Here is a 16,187-nt window from a genome sequence, read left to right as displayed (position 1 = left end):
GGGAACCATACCCACGAGTGGAAAAATTGTAAAAGAACTGTAAAGAGCTGTGGACTGTAAAGAACTGTGGAATAAGTCAAAGAGGTGAGAAAGAACCCCGAGTGTGATGCTAGGGCAAGGGCATCATACCCTCCCCATTGGAATGAGGTATTTTACAAGGAAAAGAAATACGGTAGTGCTGAAGGGAAGCTGAAAACTTGACGGAAGGGAAGACCTTCCCCCATCATTCTGAGAGCAGTGAAACCTTTGGCAACTTTAATAATTTGTCCACCTTCTGGAACTTTATGTTGGCACATTAAAGAAGACTACAGATGGCCAGTTGAAAGACTTTTTCCCTTTGCTCTTTTACTTATGTTTTGCTTGTAAGGGTCAGGATAGGACTTTGGACACAGGAAGGAGAACTCTATATATTTTGACATTTTGACAATGACATGCTTTATTTTCGTTGAGGCAGGGAAACCCTACAGTGTTAAGGCGAGATCGGTCTCTCTCCAACCCTTCTTTTACTTTACTAAAAGTTTATAACAACCATCACAATGTCTCCGTGTCCGAGTCTTACTCCTGAATCATTACGCTTTCCTGCACACGTGTTTGTCTAAGTTAGAAAAGGCTCTGAGACTGTGGTCCATGAGATCTTACGATAATGGAAGTGCGAGTATAGATCGACTGCCGAGATGTGGTTGGAGGTTACAGTCTGAGATGGAGAATGTTCATTTTGAATGCTGTGAGGACTTGGAATGGTATATGACTCAATATGGCGTTCCTTTGGCGCCCAAACAAGGGTAGCTAAAACAGGCCGTTGCTTGATGCAGAGAATTGACAGATTTGTCTCTGTGTTGTTCTTCCTTTTGTGTTTTTTCTTGGCTTATTTCCCATAAAACAAAGCCTCGGAAAAAGTGCATTCGTTTGACACTATCAAGCCATGTTCTTATGACGTATACATTGTATTTTGGGCACTACTTTATATGCCTCGATTGTATTGTTTTTTCCTGTTGCTCTATGCTTTCTGAATACACCGTTGCATTCAAAAAAATATTTTAAAAAATCATAATTGGGCTGCCTGGACCCAGCTGGACTTGTTGCCTGATGGGGTAACACCTGCACTGCTGTTAACCGATAGCAGTAAATTGGCTGAAAATGCATGGCATGCTTCTAGAAGTCACGCATGTGCACTGATGCACGAGCAAGATGGTAAAGCATGGCACTTTGGTGTGTGCTTGTCCCATTTCGCCTGAGCCTAGCATGCAGGCAGGCAGGCAGGCACCTGGAATAGCCTGAGCTTTTGAAGCACTGCAGCTGCCAGGTAACGGACACACTGCTGAAGGAATCACTTTCTACAGCACAAAAAAGCAGGAAAATGACTCGTGTTTGGTTAAAAAAGTGACGTAGACAGGGGGCCATATATTTATCCACTCTTGGAAATGTGGTACCCAGAAGCAAATTAGCTTGCAGTGTGCGCAGTATAGGTCAAGTATCAAACCATACACTTCCAGCAGTTGCAGTTCGGGAATTGTTGCAGGACATACAGCCAAGCCCACCTATTTTCCTGGTCCACCAGAGCAGCTGAAGACCAGCAAATGGTAGCTATACACACTATAGAGACATGTTTGCAAGTGGAAATAATGTAACTGCCTTACTTTCTTCTTTTTTTGGACAAAATGTAGAACCCCTCTCCCCGTTTTATGCCAGCTCAGTGGATGCTGCAGACTTGACGTATCTAGCAGCATGCAGTAAATGTATGGGCAGGGCAGAGCCCTGCAGGGAATAGTTATTGCTGCACACTGGCAATTTGAAAAGCAAAAGTGGGAGACGAAACCTGTTGGGCCAAAAATTCCTAATTTGCAAGAAATGCCGACTACCATCTCTAGTACACAATAGAGATAAAAAGCATCATCTAGTCAACTTGTCTAAGGACTTTGTCCATTAGGCTTAATAGACAAAATAAGAAAAACACAAAAGGCAATCGTATGGAGTAAGCGAGAGAAACCCTCCCATGTTGGGAAAAGGTGATCCATTTCCAGAGGAACAAAACAAGGTGAGGGAGGATCGCTTTTAAGTCAGACAGGGGCAACACCACAAACCATCACCCACGTATGGGCATCACGACTCCCATATATGAAGAAAGCGTGAGCAGGTGGAACTCTAGGGGAAAGCGGAGAAGAACAAAGGCCTGAGGAAAGCATCTGGGAAGTGAGCATAGGAGCATGCGTGAAAAAGTAATGTTATTTTTTTAAGGATTTGTTTTCCAATGGGAGGAAGGTGATCAGATACAAGCTCTTAAAAGATTGAACTTTACAGTAATCCTTTCAATTAAAATTAACTACCAAAATATAATAACTTTCAAAAGAAATGAAAACCTACTATGGGGACAGATTTTTTTCTCTTTGTTTTTAAACAAAAGACTGGATGGCTATTTCCAGAAAGATGTATAAAGCAAATATGGATAGAAACCTAAAGTATACATTGCCAATAGTGTTAATACATAAATGACTTTAAAATCAACAGCATCAACTATATCTGCCTTGTATTGCATTTTCCCCACATTTTTCCCCACATTCTGCTTAGTGTTTCCCACACCCATACCTTACAAAACACCCCTCGCTAAGAATTTGGATCACACAATCTACGTCTTCTCAGTAGACCTTGTATGCTATCAGACTCACAAACCACCAATGGAATTGCAGTCACCCCATTTTTTCATTGATACGGACTTTGCAATTTATTTTTGGCAGGTTGGGTTAAGAGGTCACAGTGAGAATTGTGTATTGCGAGAGATGAGCAGGCGAGAGGGCACGAGGTAACTGGTGGACAAATAGCCTTGTCTGTCCAGGTTACAGAACTGAAATCACTTTTTTAAACTACCCCAATTTTATTGGTTTGCATGCACTATTTTGTAATATTTGCTGCAATTGAAAGCAAGTTGGGACGCGCAATAAATTATCTTAAGATGTTAAGGGAGAGACTACACTTGCACAAAGAAGGAAAGGATTTGCAACCCCAGAGATCAGAGGAAATGAGGTTCCCACATCCACTTCAGACGCTTATCTGACAATCGCTGCCTCTATAAGGATTTGTTTGGTGATGGAGCGTGCAATGGTTCAATCCGCCCTTGCCATTCACAACTGTACATCCGTCTCTTTGCAAGAACCAAAAGTTCCCCATGATCAAGGAGCTCGCTTACCTTGTGGACTGAAGCTTCGTACTTCGACAGTTGATTAGCAAAAGGTAATCCGGAGGGTCCGACTGACTAGACGAGGTTTCTAAAACAGGTAAGTTGATGAGCTGATATGGAGGAGGAAGGGTGCCAAAAGGAGCAGCTCCCTGCATGCTCGGCTCTGCAGTAGTGGCTGCCGAGGGTAATTCAGCAGGTGTTTGCAAAGGGAAGTTTGGTGGCTTCACTGCATCTGAAAAAAAAAATCAAGAACACATGTATGTATTGATCAATTGTACAAGAACATGTTTAACTTACTAAACTGATCAACACGTTGACCAATCGTTTAGTTCAACCTAGTCTACACTATGTAAAAAAAATACATTGAAAAAAGAATAGGTTACTAGAAAAAACATTCCCTATCGACCAGTAGACCCCAAAATATGCCTCATTGTCTAAGATTTTCACTTGAATCGTGGTAGTTGATTTTGGGAATCATCGCATTTTGTCAAATCATAAAACACAGTTGGCACGCTCAGGCAGTCCCAACAAGTATGAAAGTGGGACAAATGTGAAAGCAATTAGTTCCCAATATATCCTTCCCTTGAATTTGAAACTTTGGTTGCTGTTAACTAGGCCTAGTAAGAAAGTTTGTTTTGTGCTCCCATGGTCTCCCCTGCCCTGTATTGTCACGCCTATAAACACTTGTGTACAGGCATGTTATAAATTACTTATATCGTAAGACACGCTGTAAAAGATGCACGCATACAGGTACCAGCTGGCAGGCAAAACAAAGTGACAATGACGTATCCACTGTAATCTTTCATAGCGCATGCAGCAGCTAGCAAACATTCGATACGGGATAAAGTACCCCCTAATGTATATTATAAGGATAATGCAAGCCAATGAGTAATTTCGTTTCCAAATAGAGGAACGAGGTCAATGGCAGAGTTCCTTTATAAGGTCATGGAACTCCAAGGTGCAATATAATTTTTTATTCCTTATAGTACATGGCCACACACGGCCATTCCCTTTAATGCCTTGTCTCTTTCTTAATGTAAAGCTATTCCATTTGCTGATCAATAGAATCAATATAGAATCTGTTTGGATTTAACAAAGCAAAAATGCAGCTCCTAATGTGCTGCAGAAAAATAGCTCATGCAGTTTAATAAAATGTATTGAAAAAAACGTTAATTTTGGGGTTTAAAAAAAAAAATATCTTGCAAATTCTTGCTCACACGAGTTTAACTCCAGAAGTGCACAAATTAAACATGTGCACCCGGGAAAGGCAAAATAACCAATCACAATATGCCCTTTCTGGGCGCAATTGTGCATTCAACAATCGCGGTGAAAAGAAAGAAAAAAAAAAGTCCATAAAAATGTTGGAACCTGTTTTCCATGGCCACCGTCATCCCCAAATGGACTAGCTCCCTTTTTGGATGACCCCGACCATTTTGGAAGCTCTTTTCCATGCCACAGTCATCCTATTTTAATGGCAAAAGGCAATTATTTTTGACGTTTTTTAAAAAAAATTCCGATGGGAGTTGTGCTTGCGCTGAGCACATCCCCAGTCTGAAGAAAAGAAAAAATATGAAAACCATCTGCAAATATTTTGATGTCCCGGCTGGGGGGCAGGCATTGACATCCCATAGCCCGAGCTGAGGACCTCACTTCGCACGGGCCCACAATGCTCAGGCTGGCGGGCAATTAAACTCCATGTCCGCCCCCCCTTAACACCCAGCCGGGACGTGCAAGCTACCTTCTACCATAGTTCCTTGCCAATTCCCGTCTACTACCCTGCAAACTGTAATTAAGTGCTGCAGTGACTACATAAGTTCCCTGCTGGCTCAAGCAGGAAGCATTGTGACATCACAACTGAAGCGTACTGACTGATGGCGAGGAAGGATAGCACAGGGGCAACACGTTTGTCTTGGAAGCAAGACAACGCAGCGCAACACAGGTTTGAATCCTGATCTCGTGCTGGTATTAAGCGCGTTATAAAATAATTATAAATTATAATTACAGGGCAGTTGTGATGTGATGTGCTTATTGAGGTCAATTGTGATGTAAAAACTAGCCTGTAATAAGAAAATGATTTCCAGACTTTTATTCAGATATTCGAGACTGCCATATATTACTATGTAATAAAGATCATAATATATGTTGTCACTTCATGCATTTGCACAGCTGGCACTATGAATAAAAACAAAACTCTAGGTGGCAGCATAGGGCCGCTTTATGTGGGAAAATATTAAAATGTTTATATGATCAGAAGGAGGCATACTAGGCGATTTCATGACATGCAACACATCAAACTCCACTTTAGGAGCACATACAGGGGGGTGCCAGCTTTTACATTTATGGATGAAGCACAGATGGGCCTGAACTTTCTGGCACAATCTTTGACACAGGTGATGTCAGGGAGGTGATCGTGAAACACCAGCTAGGTCTTTTATTTTTTTCATGACGGTCTGCTTTTCACCAAAACTATGAAAAAAAGTGCCCGATAGGTCTCAAATGAATTACAACCACTAGCACTGATCTGGGCAACCTACCAAACCACACGTTGGTGGCAGGACCAAGACTGGTTCGCGACTGGCTGGTCCCTTTCTCTAATCGAGCAGACAGGGGAAAACAAAATGATGGCATGGAAGGCTGCCCACCACAATGGTAGTGCTCAGGATTAATTCAAAGTTCGCATCCACGGTGTCCAGTCAACTGGTCGACTGCAATTTGGTCGACACCATTTGGTCGAATGCTAAATGGTCGAATTTTTTTTTTTTTTTTATATATATGTGTTTTGTGGGTTTTCGTGTGGGGAAAAAAAATAAAAAAGAAAAAAAAGGGGGTTGGGGGGGACCCCCCCAAAAAAAACCAAAAAATGGGTAAAAAAAAAAAAAAAAAAAAAATTCGACCATTTGGCATTCGACCAAATTGTCTGTCGACCAAATGTTTTCGACCATTTGACTGGTAACCCGCATCCACTACTTCTGTAGTACAAAAAGGCTGACTGGTCATATTATATCGCAATACTTTTTAATTTTACTCCACATTTCCCGCTAGAATGACTTTTGTCGTAATTCAACCCTAATTTTTCACATTTTCAGACTGTAAACTCACAGAAAAAGAATATCTGAATATATGTAGCAGTTCAAAGAACCATTTCTAGGGGATTCCAATTTTGACAGCCGAACAGAAGAAGGTGCATTAGGAATAGCGATTTGCCCAGAATGGCATAGATTAGTCGAATGGGGAAACCTGACCGCAAACACAGGTTTTCTGTTAACACAGTTTGCACATTTGTGCACTTCACTATGCTCATTTTCCTGTTGCACTTGAGTTGTGTAAAGAATGGTTGCTGGGCAAAATCTGGCTTTTTAGCTTACATCATTCTGGATGCTTGTACAGTATTTGTAGTTGTATTTTACCAGTATAAAACACAGGGCTGCGTATACCAGAATCAGGGGCATTGTGGCAGATGAGTACAGGTGTTTCCCTAGATTGCATTTTTTAGTCCTCCGACTCCTGTTTGTTAATAACTGTTGCACTGCAGCCACGTATAAACTTGAGCGGTTGTGTCTCTTATCAACACGACTCCTCGATTATGTGTTATACCCTTGGATGCTATGCATCCTAGTCGTTGTGTAAGTTTTTGCTAGCGTCCTAGGTTGATTGGGGGCCGCTTCTAGTCAAATGTCCCAGGTTTGCTAACAATGCAGTGGAGAACTTTAATGTTACTGGCAATGGGTAGGTGGGGTCTGGATGTTTCCAGCCCTCACCAGGAAAATCTGGGTCGTAGTGTGAGCCCCCTCCAAAGACGGAAACATGCGGACCATTGGAGCACTAGTCTCAAACTTCTTTAGCGAACCTTTTCTTTGTTTACTCTGGCCCATGGCTGAGAGCAGACACAAGCAGTCATCAACTGTGTGAGGGAGGGCCATTAATACATATGTGCGACATTTCCACTTGCTGTCACACACTGCTATCTGAAGCAGAGCAAACACATGGTTCAAAACTGTGGTGAGCTCAGAGCCATTTAGCTACTGCTTGTAGCCTAGAAGAGCCTGGTTAACTTCACACCAACAGCTACCATGAGCTACTTTTGACTCCCCAGGCTAACTGATGCCGAACAAATTCACCTTTGTGAATTTTAACTGTGTGTTTGGGAAAATCTATAAATAAGTATTAGAACACCTCTATACAACTTTTAAAAGCATAAGGTATTAGAAATAAAGGACAAAGTTGTAAGTTAGCATCTTAAGTGTAAGTTCGATTGGCAGAGTGCTGTGTACTAGCTCTTGAATCCTCAGTGGTAGCTCCTAGCCACTGGTTGGATGCCCAGGAGCGGCTTCTGGCTCCTGCTTATCCAATCTTATAGCAACCCTGCAGCATCTTTCAAAAGGGTGGACAGCTGGTTACCGTGCCCACAAAACGCTCAGGGATTTGCAAAAAACACACTAATGAGCACAGGACTATCTAGGTGGCTACAACTAACATACCTCTAACTCGGGGAGTGGATGCTCATGCAGAGGCCGCTAGGATGTACCTCCTGTCAGGATTACCTCATATCATCCGTTAACACCAAGCTGACATTTTAATTCCGAGCAAGTTAACTTTACAGCAAGATGCAAATCTAATGCACACCATGACAGTGGGGTGCGACTGCCATCATCTCCTAACTTTAGTCCTTCCACTCCGCTACGTCTCCTTTGTAGACCCCAATAAAGAGGGGTCCAGATAAGAATTTAGAGTAAGAGTATTTTACTCCCTATTTTCCGAAGCTGTGAGTAAATGATTTTTGAAGCAGCAAAAAAGTAATTACCATTGGGAGTATTTTTCAGGCGAGTAAAAAAAAAAAAAGTGTGTCAACTCTGAAACTGGTCATCATTTTGTAAAGCATCATTTCCTGGACATCGCAATTCATAATGAAAAGGTACATTTTTACTGCAAAGTTGCTCTCCAGATCAGGCAGTAATAAAAGAGTTCCTTCCTTCAGCGTTGCTCTTCTGGTTCGATAATAAGGCAGATCGGCACCAAGTCCAGTGTTCAACAATACAGATTGATCCAGGCTTCGAGTCTATTACACAAGCAGCACTACACTGGCTGAAAGCCTTTCATTTTCCGACGACGAAGCAACCAACATTTGAAGTTTATACAAGGCCATGACACTATAATTAAATCTAAAGAGAAAAGACCGTTCTTTAAGCAATTGGAATATTTATTTAAAAATAAAACACTTGGAATTTCGTTACATGCAGTTTGATTTTCACTAGATGCACTTACACTGGCTGAGCATTTTGAGAACAAGAGAATCCCACGTGGTTGGAGAATTTTATTACGACCCACACTATGAACCAACACGCATTTCATTTAAAAATGGGAAATTATACTTAATGAAAGTTCCTTGAACTTGTTGCTACTCTGTTAAGGAGCTTCAAATTACCTTCGAAAGTCTCGAAATAAAGCACCCTGAGACAGCATCCAACTTAGAAAAAACAAGATTTCTAGAAGGCTAGTCAAAAGTAAGAAAACCTTTCGATGAAATAATTCAATACTATATCATGGAAGTAGTGCTTGTGAAATCGAGGAAGTGTAGACAGGACACATTGGATTGGCGATTAAATTGTGTTCACTCATTTATGGATGATAAACCAGACTCACGGAAACAACCATTTTACACACAAAAAACAAATGAATGAATACACATTCTGATTCATCAGCATCTTCTAGCATTTCTTTAAATACAGAAGGAGTTAAGAATGTCCAGGCCGAGGTACAAATCATTGAACCCCCCCAGAAGGGAAGGTCTCAACAGCCATCAACTTTGATAGGCTCAATAATAACTACAAAAAAACAAACACTAAGGAGAAAAACACATGTTGATGAGATTATGGAAAGCACAAAAATATGTTCCCAGGGAAAAGCTCTATAGAAGTCAATTGATCCCAGAGGTCGATCACTAGAGTGGGACAAAAAGTTCTGGAAAAGGTTTGCAATTCCAACCCCTCAAGTAAATCTATTTCAAGCTCAGACTGAATGCCCTACCTTGTTTAGAACTTTGCAACGCAAATTGTATTTTCAATGCAAACTGGCTGGATAACAATAGCCTGCTGTATTCAAGGATTGTCTGCATGAGGTAGGTTCTCAAATGAATTGCATAAAGGTGTACGCGCGTTCACCAAAAGATACCACAGAAGATGGCAGTCTATCATTAAGCCATGGGTACAGACCGGTCTAGATCTAGGCCAATTTTTTTATGCTGCTTGCCAAACATACATAAAAACACCCGACTACCAGCAGGAAGTATTTTTGAGCCTTTGTTACTATATGTAGATTACTTCTTACAACAGTTCATTGAATATCAAAAATATACAAGAGACTACAGATTGTATAAATACAGTGGAAAGTCTTGTTTTGGATATTGCAGACACTTTTGTTTCATGTGACGTAAAATCTTTATATACCGATATTTCACAAACTACCAGCATTACGTTTTTTAGACAAATGAAGTTCTTCCTCATCAAGGAGCCCAATCATACATTTCGTATAATGTTGCAAAGCATTGTTTTGAGGATTTGTTTTTTTAAACAAATTAAAGGAGTTTTGATAGGCTCAATTTTTGCACCCAACTATGGACACATCTATATGCAACATTAGACGTGGCCAGCAGGCACAGTGAGAAGATGTACAGCAGCGAAGCTCCCGAAGGATTCGACAAAATGTAGGGCCGCTGGGATTGTAAAAGCTGTCCGAGCACGGCACGGTACAGTATGGCGGCATAATACCGAGACCTGCAGCGAGATATAGAAACGCTTGGAGGCACTTTAGAAAGCAGACAGACTGAGCAGCTCTCAGAGATCGCATCACACAAGATGGTGTAGAGATGGTCCGAGACAAGTCTCCCTGCCACAGCACAGAGACCGGGAAACAACCCTCTGGTGACGGTGTCTGTGCGCCTGAGAAAAAGGGAGAAAGGAGAGCTGCAAAGGTCAGAACGCTGACTGAGAGGGGTAGGTGGAGCACATACACAGAGCCGGTAAGCAGTAAAGCCCCCCTCGACAGGTGCTGGCAACAGCTGGGTGTAGGGGGAGGTGGAGCACGCAGGAATCAGGCTGCTTAGAGCCGGCGATGTACGGAGGTGCGGCCGTGAGACACAAAGCAATGAAGAGCATGCTGAGCAGGAGAAAAAAAATAAAAAAGACATATGCAATATTCATCCACCCGGGGTGCCATAGAAATGTGGATTCAGCTCTGTGACCTCATGGAGAATACTGCAACACTCCCTCATACGGCGCATACACAGCAGGGGAGTAGGGTGGGGGAGTCCCCACTATGGGTGTATAGAAAATTCTCACAAAGGCCCAACCAGATAAAAGGCCGGTTGCGAAGGCCAAACAAACAAAGATGGAAGCTTTCCCCAGGAAAAAAGGAGGGTAGAGCAGCTTCCCCCACGACTCAGGAAGACACTGGGGGTGGGGAAAGAGGAGGGAGATAGTTGCATCCCCGTCGCCAGGAGCGAACACCCATATGCTTGAGGCCATAGCTGCCATGCGTACCTCAATGGAAAGCAGAATAGACAGTCAAAATTTATGTAGGCCTACTGAAATGATGGGCGCTCCCTGGCCGAAAATGTGCGGGCCAGGGGTTCATGGAAGTGAAAATGCAAGATACCATGAAGACCAACAAAGAGCTGAAATCGGTGGTGCAAGAATTGGTCACAAAGGTGCGGTTCCCGGGAAACAGAGCGGAGGACGCTGAGGGAAGGGAGAAGCAACATATGAATCTTAGGCCTACCAGAGAGAGAAGGGTGAGCACCCATCCGCCCATGTAGAAAATATGTTGCTTCAAGAAGTGGGCCCCGGAACAGCGACACAGGGATTCATGGTGGAAAAGGCACATATATCCTTAGTGAAGCAACCACCACCGGGTGCTCACTGAGTCTGCTGATTGCCAACATTCTGAACTTCAAGGGCAGGTAGCACATTTTGGCATTCTCCAGGGGAGGAGTGATTAAGAGGGCGTCTGCGACGTTAGCAATCTACCCAGATTATACAATGCAAGTGCAGCAGCGTAGGAGTACTTTCGGTCTGACAAAAGAAACACTGTCACCTGGTTCTAAAATACATGGTGCTTTTCCCTGGCAAGTTGAACATTCTACATAATGAAAAGGAGCAGTTCTTCGAGAGCCCTGAAGCTGCAAACCAGTGGATCAATGCTGACAATATGGCCAACAGGTGAGTAAAGCATGACCCTAGCCGCTGAAGTGTGCCAATATTGTGGCAGTCCTATTTACTGCAGAGTCAAATGGAGGATAGTTCATGAGTTTTAGGGGATGCAGGTCGGGGTAATGGTTTGGGAGGCTGAGCGCAGTACACGCCTCAGTTGTGGTTACAGTAGTTGTAAGGTTACAGTTCGGTTGTCCAGGCTGCCCTACAGCAAGTTTAATTAGCAACACTGATTTAAGTATTCGCCCACCATCCTCTCCCAATGGCAGATGAGGTCCAGGATTGGGAAGGAAGAAAAGTTGATACCTCAGATTGAAGGAGCGGAGTGGCATGAATGAGACACCTGGCAATGGACGGGGAGGGAATGGGAGAGAGTGCCAATGGCTAGCACACTTACAATAGCCTCCTGGAATGTAAGGGTTTTGAACAGCTACATTAAGCAGACTAGAGTCGGCATGTATTTATGTAGAAAACAGGTTGGGATAGCGTTGCTTCTAGAAACGCACCTCACCCCTGAAAATAAGGCTTTGATTCTAAAGAAATGGGGAGGGGTCCAATAAGGCACGACATACTCTAGGTATACCAGAGGTGTCCTCATATAGCAAGGCATAAATTAGTTTTCAAAAAATTGATTCGCAGACTTAGGAAATTACATTTTTCTTGATTAGCAAACAAACCCATTTGATTAGCAATTGTGTACTGATGTTTTTAATGCCACCAGAAGATACTTTTACCCAAGATATAAAATGAGCAACAATACAGCAGTTTTGTATACCGCTGAAGTAAGACATTATTGAAATAAATCAGGCCTTGCAAATTCTTTTGGTAAAATCGTGCAGGTCACCACAAACCCACTTTAGTTTGGCACACTGCTGCCATCCAGAGGCCAGCCATGCACAGTGAAAGTTTTATTTGACATTTACTGCAAACAAAGTAAAGTTTAAATAAAAGTTTCCAACATTCCCCGCAAATGGTACTGGCCCTTCTTAAAATCTACTCGACTATGCGAGGGGGCAAAAATACTTCGCAAGCCCTGGATGAGTGTTTGCAAAAAGGTTAGCTACATGAATGGACACAAATAAATAGATATGATAAAAAGGCTCTTAAAACAGTTTGGTCAGCTTTCTCTAGGTGCAAATATATAATGCAATTATAATCATAGAGCAAAGTGAGCTCCGGAGGCCAACTACAGTGTACAGTTTTGCAGTAGGTTTGTAGATTTACAGACTGGATGAAACTATTGATCGCTACTTTAAGTAAATATCAAGTTAGCTTTGTGAATTCATTATGTAAAAGACTAAGCAGAGTGGATGGCATAGCAGGCAGAGAACTGGGCAAACTAATCAGAATATTGTAATTTGCAGCCATCTCACTTTCAGAGTAGCGGGTATAAACCAACATGGTAAGACAGAATGTCAAGGAGTGTGGGATAAGCTCATGGGTTGAGCACCAGTTGCAAGCTGTATGTAAACAGCAGGCCACATGACTAGGTTTGCCATCCAAAGATTTGGCTGCATGGTCATGTACATGTTCAAAGGTGTCCACTCGTCAATATGATGCATCTTCCCCAAAAAAATGAATTCTAGTTGTCACAAATTTAGATACACTTCACTGTAAAGCATGGAGACAATGCAGTGTTTTACAGTAGCAATACTGAAATTACGCATTATGTAACCCATTTTTAGAAAAGGAATTGAAAACCTTTTAAAAGAAAATAATGCATACTGGTCTTTGGCAGACAGTATACAGTTAGCTTAATAACAGTATTATCCCGAATATTTGAAAAATACAAATAAAATGGGCATATCACTCTCACACAGGCCTTTTGGCACATGAGCGAAGGGGGTGATTACTTCTGCACTCTCTCCATTAGCCCATTTTAACTTGCAGTGAACAGAGAAAAGAGGGTGGGGAGAGCTCTGAAGGCAAGGGATGAATGCAAGGTGAGCTGTACTTTAATAGAACAGGGTAACTTAAATAGCTAACATTGCTACACAAGCGTCAATTTAATTAGCAAACCTCAGAATTGCATAGCAAATTGCTCTGCGACACTGCTTATTTTATGCCTTGTAGCGAGTTCAGGACTGACACCAAGAAACAGAGTGACTAACTACTGCAAACTTTAATCAAACCGCCCTACTGATCTCCCAGAAGTCACCCATCACCTTCACCCCAAAAAAGCATCCACCTCATCTACACATAGCTTTCATTCATCTACCCCCTTATACCAGAAAAATAAACTACTCCCTTTGAATGTCCATCACTTAAACCACACACATTGAGCTAGAACTAAGCTCTCCTCTTTAGCCCCATCACCCCTCTACAAAAACAGCTATGCCATACTCAAAGTGCTGTAACCTGCCAGATCTTGGGCTCCCCCTTTGAATACATTTCCCAAGTTGAGCCACCAAACCCATAAAAGCAAAAAGGCAATGAGAACTCAGGCACTTCCGACCTGCACCCATCAACATCACATTTCACATCAGTCTCTCCCGATGTACGGCTAACAACAACAAATGGCAGAAGGGCGTTACATGACAAACGCTACTTGCACAGTAACAGTCTTTCAGGTGTGTGTATCTGTGTAGAATCACGATCTAAGCATATCCAGCCATCTAGCAAGTTGTGCAAAGCATTACAGATGTTTTCTTCCAAAGTCAGAATGGCCGTCGACAGGGGGTTCCTGTCAATATCCCTATCCTGCGTGTACAGATGCCGACAATGCCCTTGTGTGCCTATGCCCTCAGATTGCTTTCCATCCACACTTATGTGAGAGCAGTGAATGTGTTTTCACAACTGCAGGGATTGTTTTCTGTTCCTCATCATGGAGATGATGGGTGGGTGAATGAGTTTGTAAACCGATATAAACACCAAAATGATTGCTACTGAGTAAGTTATGTTCGTCTTCTGGGGCTTCTGAATCAGTTTAAATTCACAAGCTATGCATAGATTTGTGAGCAAGATGTGTCATGGTACTGTTGAATACAGATTGTTGAATAATGCTTGTCCCACCTGTGAATCTGCTCGTTGGTGTCTCTATGTAGTATCTTGTAAAAGTGTATTGAATTCCAGTGCTGCATTGCAAATGTTTGAAGTGGAACATTTGCTAAGAAAGCTAATGTTCCTCCTGTGCTCAGTGTACAGGTTTACCATTGTTTCAAAGTGTAGAAGTGTTTGAGCAAGTGCACAACATTATTATATCCATCTTGAAATAGTGATTTTAGTTAATTTTCAGGCACACTATGGGCCTGTTGCAAATGATATGAAAAGTTGGCTTGTCTTTCATGTGGATTTTGTTCTGTCCATATAGAACATGACCACCCTTCCTGACATCTTGAGTGTCTTGATGCATGGTAAGAAATGTCTTGTTCACTGAAAGCTTGCAGCTCACTAACACTTCAAATTGAAGCGATGACTATTAGGAATGTTACCTTTAACGTGCAATGTTTTAAAGAACTTTTCTACATTGGTTCAAAAAGAGGGCATCATTTTCATGTACAAGACTGCTAAAATCCCACCCATGAAGGATTAGCCACTGCTGGGTGTAAGAATCCAAGGCATTCATTACTGGCCTTTTACACCATGAATGTTCATTTTGAGATGATGTACAGGCTCCCTGGGCAGCAAGATGAATCTTGGTTGAATAGAAGACGAATTCTGTGCTTGGCAGTTACACAATATATGCAAGAGACATGCAATAATGTTGACCTCTGAGTAGTTTAATGTTGACATGTTTTCGATTACAAATCTCTTTCACTTATTAAAATAGTATGCATGTGTGTTTGGTTCAGGCACCTCACCAAGAATGTCAGAGCAAATTTGCAGTAGCTTTAGATGGCCAAACTCTACGATCCAAGGAGCCAACGTTGTCAAGTTCATGACTTTCAGTTTTGGGTGCACAATCTGATGCGTTTGCTGTGTTAGTAGATCTCAATGTGGGAGTAGTTTGATTGGGGGGTAAGCCTCCAGTTGCAGTAGGTGAGGGTACCAGATTTGTCATACCCAATTTAGTGCGTTGCAAATCAGTGTACTATTTTCCCGTAGAACCTTGCGCATCACCTTGTTTAAAAAAGTGGTGCTGGTGAAAAAGCATAAGCAAGGGTACCCGACATGTCATCCACATGGCATTGCCTAGCCTAGGCTAGGGATCCTGCTTCTGGCAATCTTGATGAGAAGCTTTGGTAACTTGCAGTAGTACTCGTCACAAATAGATCTGTAGCTGGTGTCCACTGTTCCTGCTTTGTCTGTGGAGACTGTCTGCTAAATAGTTGTCCACTCCTGGAACATGGTGAGCCTTTACCATCGCCAAATTGCTTGTGCTATAGTTTAGAGAGTGGGTACCCCCTTGTTTGTTCAGGTGGAAAATTGTTGTTGAAAAGATACTGAGGTTTCCCCAAAAGGAATTAACAGTTTGTGTTAATTCCAGATTAAATGATGTGCAGTAAACTGTTTGACAGTGAAGCCCCATGAAAAGGATTATAGAATGTTTTAAATTTTAGAAATGTGCTGGCCACTTGAATCTTGAAATAAAGTAACAATGAATGCTGATGCTCGGCCGGTGCATCACAACAATAAAAAGTAATTATTTAACATGAGTACCAGACTCATTCAGTTTCTCATATTTATCTCGTAACTCTTGTTACTACGTTAGTAATCAGTAATAATCCTCCAAATTGTGGGCAAATACAGTGTCTTTGATTACAATGTCAATGATCAGTTCAGTCACTTTTACTGGGATGTGTTGTGTGTATGTTACACTTAATAGAAGGTCATATCAGACTCTCTACCTCACTGATTACCCAAACAATTCA

At 42.0% G+C, this 16,187-nt stretch overlaps 1 protein-coding gene across 6 annotated transcripts in view; it reads right to left on the bottom strand.

Annotated features, from left to right (window-relative positions):
- GAB1 (GRB2 associated binding protein 1) overlaps positions 1–16,187 on the bottom strand; it is a 534,151-nt gene that overhangs the window by 274,036 nt on the left and 243,928 nt on the right. For all 6 annotated transcript variants that reach the window (XM_069631203.1, XM_069631204.1, XM_069631208.1 and 3 more), the window contains one exon: positions 3,182–3,404. In XM_069631203.1, the coding sequence (XP_069487304.1) occupies positions 3,182–3,404 (223 nt within the window). The remainder of the gene's footprint in view (positions 1–3,181; positions 3,405–16,187) is intronic.

The sequence above is a fragment of the Ambystoma mexicanum genome, chromosome 6q (genome assembly GCF_040938575.1).
Source record: "Ambystoma mexicanum isolate Mex_15411 chromosome 6q, UKY_AmexF1_1, whole genome shotgun sequence".
NCBI classification, from domain to species: domain Eukaryota; kingdom Metazoa; phylum Chordata; class Amphibia; order Caudata; family Ambystomatidae; genus Ambystoma; species Ambystoma mexicanum.
Note: the sequence above shows the minus strand (reverse complement) of the source record. Positions and strands in the feature narration are given on the sequence as shown.